Source organism: Silurus meridionalis, chromosome 29 (genome assembly GCF_014805685.1).
Source record: "Silurus meridionalis isolate SWU-2019-XX chromosome 29, ASM1480568v1, whole genome shotgun sequence".
In the NCBI taxonomy this organism is placed as follows: domain Eukaryota; kingdom Metazoa; phylum Chordata; class Actinopteri; order Siluriformes; family Siluridae; genus Silurus; species Silurus meridionalis.
Genome location: NC_060912.1, coordinates 3,045,641 through 3,059,516, shown reverse-complemented (window position 1 = coordinate 3,059,516; position 13,876 = coordinate 3,045,641). Strand labels below are relative to the sequence as shown.

Below are 13,876 nucleotides of genomic sequence, written 5' to 3'. Positions count from 1 at the left end.
GGAAAAAACCTTTTCACCCTCTGCAAAATTTAACAGTCCAGGTTTGGTGAGCTTTCAGCAAGCAAGTCGAAGCAGCTGGGAGAGCGTAAACAGCTCTGTCCTAATGCGCACCCTGGATTCAACCCTACGCATTATTAAACTGCGGCTTTGGTTCGACGAACCTCTGCTTAGTCATCTAGCATGGTTTTTCCATCTGGCTCGAAAATATGGTCTCAGGAAGAAGGGGGGAAAAAAAAGAATGAAAAAATGTTCTGAGAATCTGCTTGACTGCTCGCTCACACTCACAACGCCCCGGGTAACGCGTTTCAACTCCAAAGCCCAATTCACGGCTCGTCACGCCGGGCGCGCACAGCTGTGTATTTTAAATTCCTCGAAAGGCGAATGGGATCATCCTGGCTCGCTGGAGCATCAGGCCCCGATGGCACTGCGGCGTGGAAATAAAGACCTACTCGTGGCAGTCTGGAGCGAAAGCACCCGGGTGTCCTTGTAATCTGAAATACGATATACTTGAACATTCGAGACTGTAACACGTTTAAATAATGAACCTTTTGCAGAGGGGAAAAAAATTAATACGATCAATAACCTCTGCAGTGCATTCTTCCCAAAAGCCTAATTGGGTTTCTATCCAAGCTGAGAAGCTAGCATGAGACTGAAAAAAGGCCGATGGCTCTAATTTAGCTTTAAAAGAAAACAAATCCAATATACGTGCCATTTTTCTACTGTGGTTATGATATAAACTGGGGCATGAAATATCAGCAAAGGTGTACATGGCATACAACACAGATATACAATATAAAAAAAATGAGTCAAAAACATCCTGCAATAACTTTCATACAAGCTTCTCAATTGGCTGGTTATCAGGATTCCTACACATTTTTTCATTTCAGAATTGCACTTTTCCAAACTCAAATATTTACTTTTAGACCAAATTTAACATCGATGATAATGATTTTCATTCCCAATTATAAAAGTTCAAATCTCTGATGTACGCTATTACAAAATAAGGTTGTAGCTGCTGTAGCTTCTACAAATTAATACTAAACCACGTACGATGCACAGCATTTAATTAAAACGTAAATCATCGATTAATGCGATTCTGAACAGTGCAATGCGAATCATTATTTCTAAACCTTAAAGATTGGATTGTTCAACAGGAGGATTGTTCTTGTTCAATTCACCAATAAACTACACTGCGTCTTACGGTTTCCTTGTGACGTGAAAGTTTTCAGACGTTTCGGTGTGGGAGAGCAACATTTTTGGAAACTACTGAACACGAAAGTGAATGAACGTGTTTTTTTTATGTATCCGGATTAGAGCAGCCTTTGTTTTATACAACTTTTCTATTTTAGAAAAGCGAATAGGGCAAAATAGGGGTTCACGGTTTGGTACGTACCTCGGCTTTTAAGACTTTTTATGGATCGGTTCTAAATTCTGGTACGGTCAAAGGAAAAATGTAAAATTAAAAAACACGACAAGCAAATTTTAACAGTTTATTGACATTTGCGATCAACATTTGATGAGTTTACCTTTTTTAAAACAATTTTAAATAAAAGAAAATTATAAAAGATCAAATAGAATACATCAAATTAATGCAATATACTTTATTTTATTGATTAAATCGAGTCAATTATCTTGGCGCAAATTCAATTAAATAGCTTACATTTGTTAGACCCCATTTTAGTAATACAGCTACGTATTTAATATTCAGTTTTCTAAAGATTTGCTCCACATAAATGTTCTACTTATTTCAGCAGAATTTAACAAATGTCTATTCCTTCCATCCTTCATTCATTTACTCCCTCGCTATGTGGAATTGTCAGGATTTCCTCTTTTTAAGAGAAATTCTTGAAGCTGGACGTAGCATTAGCCGCTTCCTAGTGCATTGTTGTGTACGTTTTCAAGCTTAATAAACAAAATGCGCTTAAGTTCGAGGCGGAAACGACAAACTTGCGGGCCGCCAATACTTTGATGAGGGAACGCGGATTTTATTCAAGGATCGCATTCGATACACACAAAAGCCCTGATGTGAAAAAGATTTCGGTTCTGTTTTGTTGTATCGTTACACCCCTCGGGCAATACTATGGCAAATTCCATATTTTGATACCTTTACAAAATGTGTAGGAAACCTGGGTTTTCATGTTTGTATTGATGTAAATGTGGGGAAAATTTTTTTTAGCATACAATATATATCCAAGGTGAAGGAGGGTCGAGGAAATAAATACAAAGGACATGTGTTCTGTCATTTTCAGGACAGCATTAAGCGAGCATCAGGGATTTAACAAAGTGAAGAAAAACTAAAGCTGGAAGCTTGACAAAGACAACGAGCCAGATACTATTCCCCCAATATGTGACCATGTACACGTGCACAAACACGACCGCTGTAGGACACGTACGTCGCTTTCTGCTCCAGCTCAATACATCGCCCGCATGCTTTGGCAGCAGCGCCGAAGAGAGCATCGATTTCCTTTTTTCTTTCCTTTTTTAAGCCGCGGATGCACTTTCCAAGCGCTCGGGGCTTCTGGCTTCATTCTTGAAAGGCGTCCGGCAGGAACATCAAGGTTCCGACCCTGGAGACGCTCTGCCGCTTTTCAGACTTCTTTCGGCACCGAAAGAGCGGCCGGCTGAAATTCAAGACCGCCTCTTTACGGCAAACCGGTCTTTCCCCTGCAGGAAATCAAATCGGTAACAAATCGGTGACCGGAACATGCGGCAATGTAAAACACTTAAACGATCAAATACGAGGATAGGCACAGATATTCGAGTCAGGAACTCAAGAATGCGAACAAACGTGTTTCTAATATTTCTTTCCAAAGACACCGGGACTGTGCTGGAACCCATTTTTTAAATATATGTGGCTTTAATAGCATTAGTCAACTCCCGGGATTGGATTTGAACACGATTAGTGTAATATAGGGCCTGTCAAAAGTTTGCAAACACCTAATCTTATGTTTGAGAGACACTTGCAAGTTAATTCTGTTTCAAAGCAACAAACTAAAAGCGTAGAAAAGCCACAAGACTTGGCCAGTGAATGACCAAATATAAATTCTTTGGCTCGAGCAGAAGAGCTTCAAAGATTTGAGCTCTTAAAATTAAAGACTTATTGGTGAAAGGTACCAACATGGCAACCATTCCATACGTCTATTATATATACACTATAGCATGAAAAGGCCTGACCAGTCATCTCACCTGAACCCTATTAAACTGCTCTGGGATGAATTGGATCTTTTGCGTGTTTTACAAGAGGCAAAGTATTTCAGTTAAACAGACACAGTGTGTGTAAAGTTGTTATTCATGCTAAGGGAAGATTTGAATAGAAAAAAGTTTGTATGTTTATATATTTGTTCAAATTAAGATCCCGTTACATGACCGAGTTTGTTGCATAGGACAAAAGGAGCCCTGATTTTTATAACTAAATGTTAACCCAAGCACATTGGACTCAATTGCATTTAAATATTTATGGTGTGGATTTATTTGACAAACAAAAATACTTCTATATTAGACAAATAATTCAATCCTAATACACACATTATAAACGTCAATTGACTTGAATAGAAAAACCTGCCCATTGATGCACTTAACCAATAAGCCAATCGTGTCACAGCAGAACAATGTATAAAACCATTTCGTTTTAATTCACATTAAACACCAGAATGGGAGGAACGTGATCATCGCACTGTATTTAGTATTTCAGAAACTAATCAACACGGAGCTCTGATAATAACAATCACTCTTTACAACCATGTTGAGTGGAAAAGCATCTTGAGCAATCAGACAGTAGCTGATTTGGGGGGTGGGCCTGATGAGGTCTTGGTGATCTTTCTCATTGTTAGACGTTTCCAGCAAGCCGAGATGATTTTCTGCTTATAACGACTCACTACATCTTTCCTGGAAACTTGAAATCAATAAAAGGAACCCTTTTCCTGTGTGAAAGGAGATTTCTGGAACACTCAAAACATTCCAGAAACAAAACCATTTATAAAGTCACAGATCACCTCCTTATCATTCTGATGTTTGGCATGAAAAATTACCTGAAGGTCCTAACCTACATGGTTTTATGCATCGTGTTGCCACCCAACAATCATATTACTGCATGCATGAGCAAGTGGACATCAAACGCCTGTGCCGGATGAAGCAACTTCGTTTGGACTCTATCTAGTTCATTCAAAAGAAACTGAGAAAAGGAAAGATGTGAACGAATGATATCGCATCATAAAATGAACCAATAGTGTCCCGGGATGCAAATGTGGTCCTTGCCAAACAGTTTTGCGAGAGAATTTGTAAGAAATTACTGCATGTGGTCAGTTTTCCAGCAAACGTCTGATGATTATAAAGTTAAAACACGTCTCCAGCACAAGCAACAGTGTCCATGGAAATAAACAAGGATTTAATTAAAATATAAAAAACAAACACTAACCTGTTGGGGAAAAAAGCTGCAAACCCTGATTCCATCCCGGGGAGGAACAGTTCCCTACGAAAAGAGAACAGACTCTGAACTCACCATCAAACAAAGTGGTTTTGGTATAAAAGAACCACATGCAGCTACAGAAACATGTACAGGTTCATGCAACTCGAGCTTTTTCCAAGAGACTTCCTTTCAATCGGAATTACATACACTTCGATTATGCGAAAAGAAAAAAGTAGCAGCAGCTTTAACACCACACACTGGTACAGAAAACGTTTAGCCAGAGTTGCATTACATGTCTAACACTAATGACCAAAATAATTTTTTTTTAATTTTAATTTGTATCCCCTTCCAGTTAATTTTATTAAAGATTTTTTTGGGTGTTTTTGACAGGTTTAATTCATTACACGTTTAGAGAAGAGACATAACACACTGGCTGAATCCAAATTTAAGGGTTAGAGCTACCTTTACAATGCTGCACTGAAGGTTTAAAGCAGTCATCTCCTTTTCCTCAGTCATTACTTTCATTACGAAAAAAGCAGCTTCAAACTTGACAAATAGAAATATGTAAATATATATAAATAAAGCTAAACTTTATTCAACTAGAAAAGTTATTTCAAACTAATCAATACATTGACCAAAAGAATGAAACGGCATTCAAGAAAAGTTTTATACATACCCAAGCACTGAATGCTTAGCTGTCTAAAGACATTAGGAAGCTATCCGGGGTTATTTTAAAAGGCACAGGGTCTTACCTCTAGGCTCCTTTTTATGTATAAAAAGAGAGAGAAAGATTAAATGGCGCTTTTTATTAACAAAGGAAACACCGAACAGTCCTTTAGTGCCGTTTACGTCTCCAGTCTACATGCACCATTTTTTAGATTTAAGCTGTTTTGAAGAAGAAGAAAAAAAAGTTGATATACTTAAAGGTTATCAGATTATTTAAAAGGCCAGTTCAGCTTTTATAAGGACAGAAACAGAAAAATAAAGCAGGTTAAAAAGTTTCATTAAAAAAAAAAAACAATCTAGGCTTTATTGACAATTGCTGCAAAACATTTTTGGACAGATTTAGTTACCTATTTAGGCAAGCTTACACAGGTAGCATTCTGCAAATTTTCTGGAGAGCGTACAGAGACTAGATGGCAATAAGTACAGTTTGGGCGTATTTTTCTTTTTTTCTCTTTTTTTTTTTTTTTTTTAAGTATGTACAAAGAAATTCGGATTTAGCTGCAGGATCCCTTTACATTAGAAAGAGATGACCCTTGTAGAGATTGTTGTCCCAATCCTTCTTAAACAGTTTGAGCATGCATTTTATATAACAGTGTATTATATCGATTAAAAAAAAAAAAAAAATCTGACTTATTTTATCTCTTTGAACACAATTATCCAAACACAATTAGCAGTTTTACAGAACAGATTTTTTCTTTTGAAGAGGCATTACTTATTTTAAACAAATTAAGGATTTGAGGACAGTCCATCTCAACAGTGTCTATTAGGGCTATATTTCAAAACTCTAAAATAGCATGTAAAAAAAATATATTGAAGCCTAAATCTAAACGTACATCTTTTAAGACTATTTAAAACAAATTATCAATTGGTGTCAATGTCATTAGAGAGTGGGGTTTTTTTTCCTTTCCTTAATTAAACGATCCTTTACATTATGTGTTACATAAATGATTTGGTTTAATGGCTTTTTGATCTCCTACTATTGAGCAGAATTTTGAAATGTAGCCTATTGGGAATCTGCAACTCATCAACAAGTCAGGCTTTCTCTCATCAGTTTAAATATTATATCAAAGCAATGAGGACAAAAAAAAAAAAAAAAAAAAAAGAGGAAAAAACTAAACAATGCAAAAAAGCAGAGATTAAAGCAGAAGAGTATAAAACTGAAAAATAAGAACAGGCTGTTTTTAAATACCTAAACCTCCACCCCCCCTCAAACTGTCTTGATCTTTCGATTGAGTCCCGATGCGTTCAGTTGACTTTTTTTCAGGTTTCCTTTAAAAGAAAAAAAAAAAAAATGTCCAGAGCAGAAATGCGGAAACGGAAAGGCAGACAATTACTTTTGTCGGGTTGCTTAAAGAGCGAGCTGCCGTGGGAGACAGTCGTCATGATGGGACATTATGGGTGGTGACGTTGTGCTTGGTTAGAGTTCAGTATCGTCCATACGGATGTTCCCTGTACGCTCCCTTCGTTTGTCTCTGAGCGGCCACTTTCCCGGCGGTGGGCGTACGCTGCGTTCCGTTCCAGTCATCTTGACCTATGAAGGCGATCGTGTGAACACACAGACGGGCGAAATAAATAAGGCCGTATCCTGATACACCAATACATTGATAAAAATCGATCTCAATCACCATTAGCAACAATTAACCACAGGGTTATTAATCAGTAGTATTATTTTAAATATCACCAACATAATTCTCTTAATAAAAGGCACATTTATCTAAAAAGTTCCAATCATGACTAACACAAAGCAAATGCCAAGTGTGTTTTGGGAACGCACCAGGATTTTTAATGCCTACCATAATTCTCGTATCCTTCCTGCGTTTCTCCGTGTCCATAGTCATAATACTCTGGTTCTCTGCAAGTAAAAATAACAATCAATCTTTCTTCATCTTGCAGCTTTCACGAGAAAATGAAACTGAGCTTGTGCTCGAAGTGTTCCATCCCTACTTCCTGCCAATAGGGAGAAATTTTTAATTCCATGTGTTATAATAATAATTCCATGTAATATAATAAGTTTGTAGATACGAGTTTAAGGTACAATAAGTGAACAGTAAATTCTATAAAACCTGTAATGGTCCCGTACTGAATTGTGCCCTGGTACACTTATTGAAGCTAGTGGGGTGCATTGGGATCCCGCGGGACCCAACGCAAATCTCGCGGGAGTGGGTGGTTTTACTTTTGCCGCAGGCAGGAGTGGGCAGCCAAACAAATATAGCGCGAGTCCCGCCATCCCACAGATCCAGTTAGCTGTAAATGTTCTGTCGGACTGTTTATAAAGTTTCTGAAGCCCGAGAGCAGGGCTGGTAATGGTGAGAAATTCAGCAGGAACGGGGTTAAGAAAACAATCCCACACATGGCTCTAGTTCAAGCTCACATTGAGCAAAATGTTTTGGCACCTGATCCAGTGAATTATCAAAAAGCTCAGCGGAAGGCGAATCAGGAACGTAACCGTGGGTAAAGTGAGATCTAAGCGGGTCAGTGTGTATCCAGCAAATACAGTGACCTAATCTCTCAACTACGAGTCCAAAGCCGGGGCTGAACTATGATGACCTGTTACTAATAACAAAACAACGGTGCTTCAACTTACGCCGGTGGCTGACTGTAATAGCTGTCGTAGGCTTCGTAAGCCGACTCTGTGTAGGCTTCGTCGTAAGACTGAGGAAAACAGAAAGAGGGGTGTCAGTAAGATGATATTCTCTGTTCTATTTAAATAGCATGACATAAATGTAATCAGAATGTGTTTGTGCTTACATAGTCTTCATAAGGCTCCTGGGCAGGAGGGCGCGGTGGAGGAGGCATCCGCTGCGTTCCAGGGGCAGGAGCACGAGCTCTCGTGGCAGCCGCCCCTCTGACAGCCTGAGCCGGTGGTCCTCCACGTCCTGCTGGAGCCCCTCTGACCGCCCCACCTCTGGCTGGGCCGCCGCGCGGAACACCGCCGCGCATCAGTGCCATGCCTCGACCCCTGAACCATCGGATCAGATACAAGAAAAATAAATATATAAATAACTTTTACATTGTGACGTATAAAAGGTGTAGTAGATGATTAATAGAAGTGAACACGATGTGTGACATACCTAGGTGGAGGGGGTCCTCCACGCCCCCGGGCCATTGGGCCTCCCCTGCCACGGACAGCGTGTTCGTGGCTGCCATTCAGATATCCCATCTCCATGAACTGCTCCTGGCAAATTTCGTCCATCATGTCCTAGAGAGCAAAAGTCACATGGAAAAGAGGTTTAACGAATTGCATCCCAAAATAAGCTGAGCTCGGCTATTAGGCATTAGCACAAATCGTAGACGCCGTAGCATACGTCAGGGTTTCTGCAGGTTTCACCAAGTAGAATTTTTTACTTTGTACAATTACGAATCAAATTTCAGAGCATCAATAACACAAACACGTTTATTTTTTTTAAAGCCAAGTATCTTTAAATTTTAGACTTTTTAAGACCCTACAGAAACCCTGAACAGAGCAATCAATCCAAAAGAGTGAAACATTAATCTGCAGGTAAAACAAACCAAGCTCTAATTTAACGCAGTGGTTTATCAACCTATTTGGCTCTGATAAACAATCCATCTGGTTACTTTTTTTTTACCCCATTGATACTTACAGGAAAGAGGAACTTCTTAACCTCCTCCATAGCGTTGGCCATGCGCATGTATGCTTCAGGCGCCGGGGCGAATACTTCGATAAATACGTGGAGCTCCATGGACAGGTGCGCGTATTTGGGCTCGCCGCTTTTCCTCAAACTCTCCTCCTGATAAGGACACAATGAAACATTTAATGGACCTTATGCTAAAAAAAAAAGGCTGCAAACCTCAACCAATTAGCAACACCGGGGAGCCGTAGGCTTCTAAATGTAATGAGCAGAGCATCTGCCTCTGTACTTCTAAAATCCGCCGAGAGGGAAATAAAAACGCGAGCTCGTAGGCTTCCCTCGGTTTACGGAGGACGAAACGTCAGGCAGAGTCCTCGATTACATTTTTGAAAGCCTTGTTTATTGTGTTTACAGTCACCCGTGTGAATTACCCACACATATTGTTCTGAGACTGATTTAATTAAAACGAACCAGCTGCTAAAGGATCACTTATTAGCGCTCATTTTAAAGGTAAATGATGCAGCCAAGTGCCGAAAGAAACAGTTTCAATGACCAAAAGTGTGCAGCTGAAAACCTAAAGTGTATACTCATTCACACAAGTAAGGATGAACAATTACCTCAACAAATATCCATTTTTACTTACTTAACCAGATCCAGTTTGTTGTCTCCATTGATTAATATTTCCTCATCTATACTAGAGATCACCCAAAAGTGGATTTTACAGATACCAAGAGCTCGGTGGGATCGTACTTGCCGATAAATATTAAAACATAGCGCTCTCCGTGCTGCGCTCACTCTTTGCCGTAAAAATAAACTGCACATGGCACCAGTGATTCAACTCTAGAGGGCGCTCTCGTAATGGCAGCGGACTCTTTCGCAATACAAAGCTGTTCAACTGCTCGCTTTGAAAGTCCGTACAAAACAGCAGACAGAGGAATGAATTATCACTGGGAAATCTACCAACAAAACATTAAATTCCCAGAAATACAACTATACAATTCAGCTGAATAGCGTTGCACAATGCCACATCAGTTAGATTTCCACCCTACCTCATTTGGGAAGCATGATTTCTACCTTAATGACCACCAGTTCTTCCACCAACTAAATTAATTAAAAGCACATTAGAGCCCCAAAAGGCAAAATCTAAAATGTAGCAAAATCAAAATAGGTAGAAACACAAGAGACACAGATTGGCTTGCCCATCATTTCCTGCCCTGTCCAAACCCACACTATTACTAATCAATCACCAGTCACTAAGGCAAGGACCCAAAAAACAAAAGAAGAAAAAAATGGCCCAAATTGCTGTGATTATTATAAGGAACAGCATTAAACCGCAGGTGTCGAGTGGAAAAGCCTGAACGCACATCCAGGAATTTATTAATATTGCAGTAGATTATTCAAGTCATTCATCAGATGGGTTTACTGCAATGCTTGGGAGATGCATTTTGCAGCTCTCGCTAAACTCGGGACGCCGGGTGTCCAGAAAATGCCCCGCGTCTTAATAATTTAGGAGAAAGCTTTGTCAAATTCGGTTGCCATGAAAACGCTGAAGCTCGCCAGTCAGAACAGAACGTTTCCATATGCTCGGTTGTGATTTTGATTAGGAGCGTTTATTTTTTTCCACCCAATTCTGGACCCAGTGAGCAACAGCATCTGCATTCCATATGCTCGTGAATTTTGGACTCAAAGTGTAGCATTTGATAGGACGCTAATTGAAACAAAGTTCTCAATAACACGTTACAGGAATCGTTCCGGCTGACGGCAATCATTCACTTTAATCCAGCACTGCGAGTCCTCCTTACTTGAAGCGAATGAGTAATGAACTCGTTAAAACAAAGAATAAGTGGAGCGGGGTCGGGAGGTGGTGGAGGTGCCGGGGTTTGGGCTAATGACACAATTAAGCCCTAATCTAGTCAATTACAGGCCTCTATATGCATGTAGCGCCTTGAGATGAAGCCGGAACTAGTCACAGTCTGGGAAATAGATCGCCCTTCAGCACCTTAATGAGGCCTCAGCACACAAATCAGAGCAGTAGTTCGACTTCGTGTTGCCTTGCTGTCTAAAGCTTGCTTTATTATTATTATTATTATTATTATTATTATTATAACAAGAAAACAGCACACACACACACACACACACACACACACACACAACAATAAATAAATAAAACCAACATACAGAGAATCTCATTTGTTCCATCAGAAACCCGAGGTGGAAAAACGATAGTCCCTTGAATTAATCCAGGCCTACACAACATCCAAAAATAAGTCGCCTGTAAATAACGTCAACTAATGTGTTCAGTCAATGGAGAGTGCAGGAAAAGCTCTAATGCACAGCAAAAAGACTTTGTACTAAAAGGTCATAAAATAAATCAGTACTCAGCAGGTCAGTGGAGTTTATTTTGCAGTTAAGCTACAAAAAAAATGTTGAATAAGATTAAATATGCACTGTCTGGCACCTGATCCATCTTCATATGGATCTAAATATCAGCAAAAGCATAAATACAACTTAAAGCGCCAATTTGTGACTCCACACTTAAGCAGGAGCTTCGCTCTATTCATTAGATGAGCCCCATTTTTGTAAATATCTTCATACAAGATGTATTTTCACACCTGTGCGTAGAAACAAAGGACAAGGATCAGATTCCCCGAATGTTCCTGACTTATGCCATCAAAAGTAAAGTGAGACACAAAGTGAGAAAAATGCAGCACCCTGTAAGTGATTCACTCGAGTATTAATTTTATTAAATGCAAAGAAATTCCACGCAGGTACTAATAGACGGAAATGCATTAGAGTGAGCGTGAAACCGGAGCAACGCCGTGAGTAAGTGTGTTGTTACCTTCGCTTTGTCTCTCATGGACCCCTTGCCCAGAACGGAAATCTTGGCACCCGTTTCCTCCTGCAGTCTCTTAATGGTGTTCCCTTGAGGCCCAAGTATCTTCCCAACAAAGTTAAACTGTAGGATTAAAAAAAAGGAAGCACAGGTGAGATTAAAACAGTAAATTCAGGACGTGAGTGAAAGTTCTGTCTCGCAGGCTGAAATGGCTTCCAAAGGACGTATTGTTCAATAACGTGAGATAGATTTGCGACCCACCTGCCGATTACAGTCCGGTGGGGGCTATACGGCTAAACTCGCAACACTCGGTGGCTTTTGGGGGGTTCAAACAAAAGAAAAATATATATTTTAAAGACAGATGCGACCGGGAGGCGGAGCTGAGTGTGTATTCGTCCTGTCCGAAACCTAATACCATTTCTCGCTTTGCAGAACGGTGGGATTTGACGGCGTAAGCGTTTCATAACTTCTGCATGGAAAGAGTAAACTGGGGCAGTAAAAGCAGATCGGCTTTGCAAGAACAGCAATAAAGACTCCAAAGTGACCTACTTGTGTCCTTACAAAGTAAACAAGAGCAATTCCAAGTGCATGACTAAAGGCTAAAAAGATTCAGGGCCAGGCTGCAAATAAGGGTCAACGTCCCATGTTCTGCATTAGCGTTCAACGTGTTAAAAGAGAAACCAGCCGGAATAATGCAGGCAGCTCATTAAACGGGGCCTTCACCGGGTTAACACGAGCGTGTTCGAGCAGAGGAAACGCAGGGCTTCGCCAAATGCTCCTTCACTCGTAATCGGGTTATAAACAGGACATCAGACGTTTCAGCACGTCGAACATCATCTGTAAAGCGGTATTTATATTTAATATCGCCGATTGTGTTTAATAACATCGTTGGCTCGAATAATAAAAAAGGCTTCAAGGTTTTACTGAACAAATAACCAATGGTGATAGATTCTTTCCCCTGAATAACAGTCTTTATGTTTTGTTCTTTTTATTTAAGCATATAATCCTTTCACGTAGTGCATGACATAACTGCACCATCCAGCTTACGTGGTGCAGCAGCGCTGGAACAGTATGGAGGATTATTTTTAATGTAGGAAGAAATAACAGCTTTCTCTCTCAGTGTATTACAGTCTAAAGGTGTAACTGTAAAAGAAAAAAAAAAAAAATCAAGCCCGGGGCGTGTTTGATCAAAAATACACTTTCGTGCACCGACTCATCCTATGCATAATCTTCACTGCTTGCTCGTTCAGCCTCCTTTATTACACCCTAATGGCTAAGAATAATAAGATTCACAGTCCCTGGGTGTGCGTTTTGAATTCAAATAGTAAACTGTGGACAGCTGAATATCCAATAAGCACCACAACAAACCCGAACGCTGGCGCTTGTCGAATTGTGAGACCGACCTTTGGGTACTGTTTGACTGGAATGAGGACTCGTTCCTTCAGCTTGATGTTCTTCGCCGTGAAGAGATCCAAGTAGGTTTCGTTGTCTTTTTCCGGCTCGTCTTTCTGAACCCGCTCGATTTCTGGAAAATAGAAAGAAGGAGAAAGAGAGAAAACGATTCTCCGTTTAGCCGCGCCAGTGAAGGTTATTACCAATACGGCAGCACATTGTTCTTTGCATTAGATGTGAAAAAGAGAGAATGACAACGACAGCAAGAGACAGAAAGCAGAGTCAAGGCTAAACGAAAAAAAAAAGTGCTCAATCTGGAAGAGAATTACACCGACCTTTGAAGAAATAAAAAGCTTTCAGACAAGAGGGCAAAGGTCAAAAAAGGGGCGAACAATGCTGTCATTTACACACAGATGAAACGTCGATGGAAGCAGCTGTGCAGCTCCAGGTGAAAATCTCCAGCTGTGCCATTATGTACGACAACCTGGAGGAGGAGGGGGGTGGGGGGCTGAGTGTCAAAATATCTCATCTCGACGTGGCTGCTCTGACCTTGTGTGATCTGAAAACTTCAACCCACAATGAATGCATAATGTCTGCCTAGTGGACTAAGAAAAACAGAAGTGGTTTGTCGTGCAGCCTGTGTTTTTCCTCTGTATCTCGTTTGCTCTATTAATCCGAACACTTCCCAGCACCGGTTTCGAGCTTCTTTTGGGCCGTACAGAGTATCCAGCATGCCCGAGTCCTTGGTGTGCAACGTCTGCACTCATAGCGCGATGAAACAACTACTGAGAAGACCCAGATGCTGAACTGTACGCCTTCGAAGATACACTAACGCTCCCAGTAGGCTGCTGATGTAAAACATCTGGTGTAGACAATTCAGAGGAAAATAAAAAAAAGACAGACATTTCCTTTTGGGGGGAAAAAACCCTA

General features: G+C 40.3%; 1 protein-coding gene across 2 annotated transcripts in view; it reads right to left on the bottom strand.

The window, feature by feature from the left end:
- Positions 1–201: 201 nt before the first annotated feature.
- khdrbs1b (KH domain containing, RNA binding, signal transduction associated 1b) overlaps positions 202–13,876 on the bottom strand; it is a 15,385-nt gene continuing 1,710 nt past the window's right edge. The window contains exons 2-11 of one of the 2 annotated variants that reach the window (XR_006924954.1): positions 12,958–13,079; positions 11,561–11,677; positions 8,734–8,880; positions 8,203–8,330; positions 7,880–8,090; positions 7,716–7,783; positions 6,925–6,983; positions 6,466–6,662; positions 4,415–4,468; positions 202–2,664 (exon numbers count right to left, since the gene is read on the bottom strand). Coding sequence is in view for 1 of the 2 variants with exons in the window: in XM_046843999.1 (XP_046699955.1) it covers positions 6,556–6,662; positions 6,925–6,983; positions 7,716–7,783; positions 7,880–8,090; positions 8,203–8,330; positions 8,734–8,880; positions 11,561–11,677; positions 12,958–13,079 (959 nt within the window). In the remaining variant the exon portion in view is untranslated. Of the gene's footprint in view, positions 2,665–4,414; positions 4,469–5,404; positions 6,663–6,924; positions 6,984–7,715; positions 7,784–7,879; positions 8,091–8,202; positions 8,331–8,733; positions 8,881–11,560; positions 11,678–12,957; positions 13,080–13,876 lie in introns of those variants that run through there. The other variant, XM_046843999.1, reaches the window with a different exon arrangement.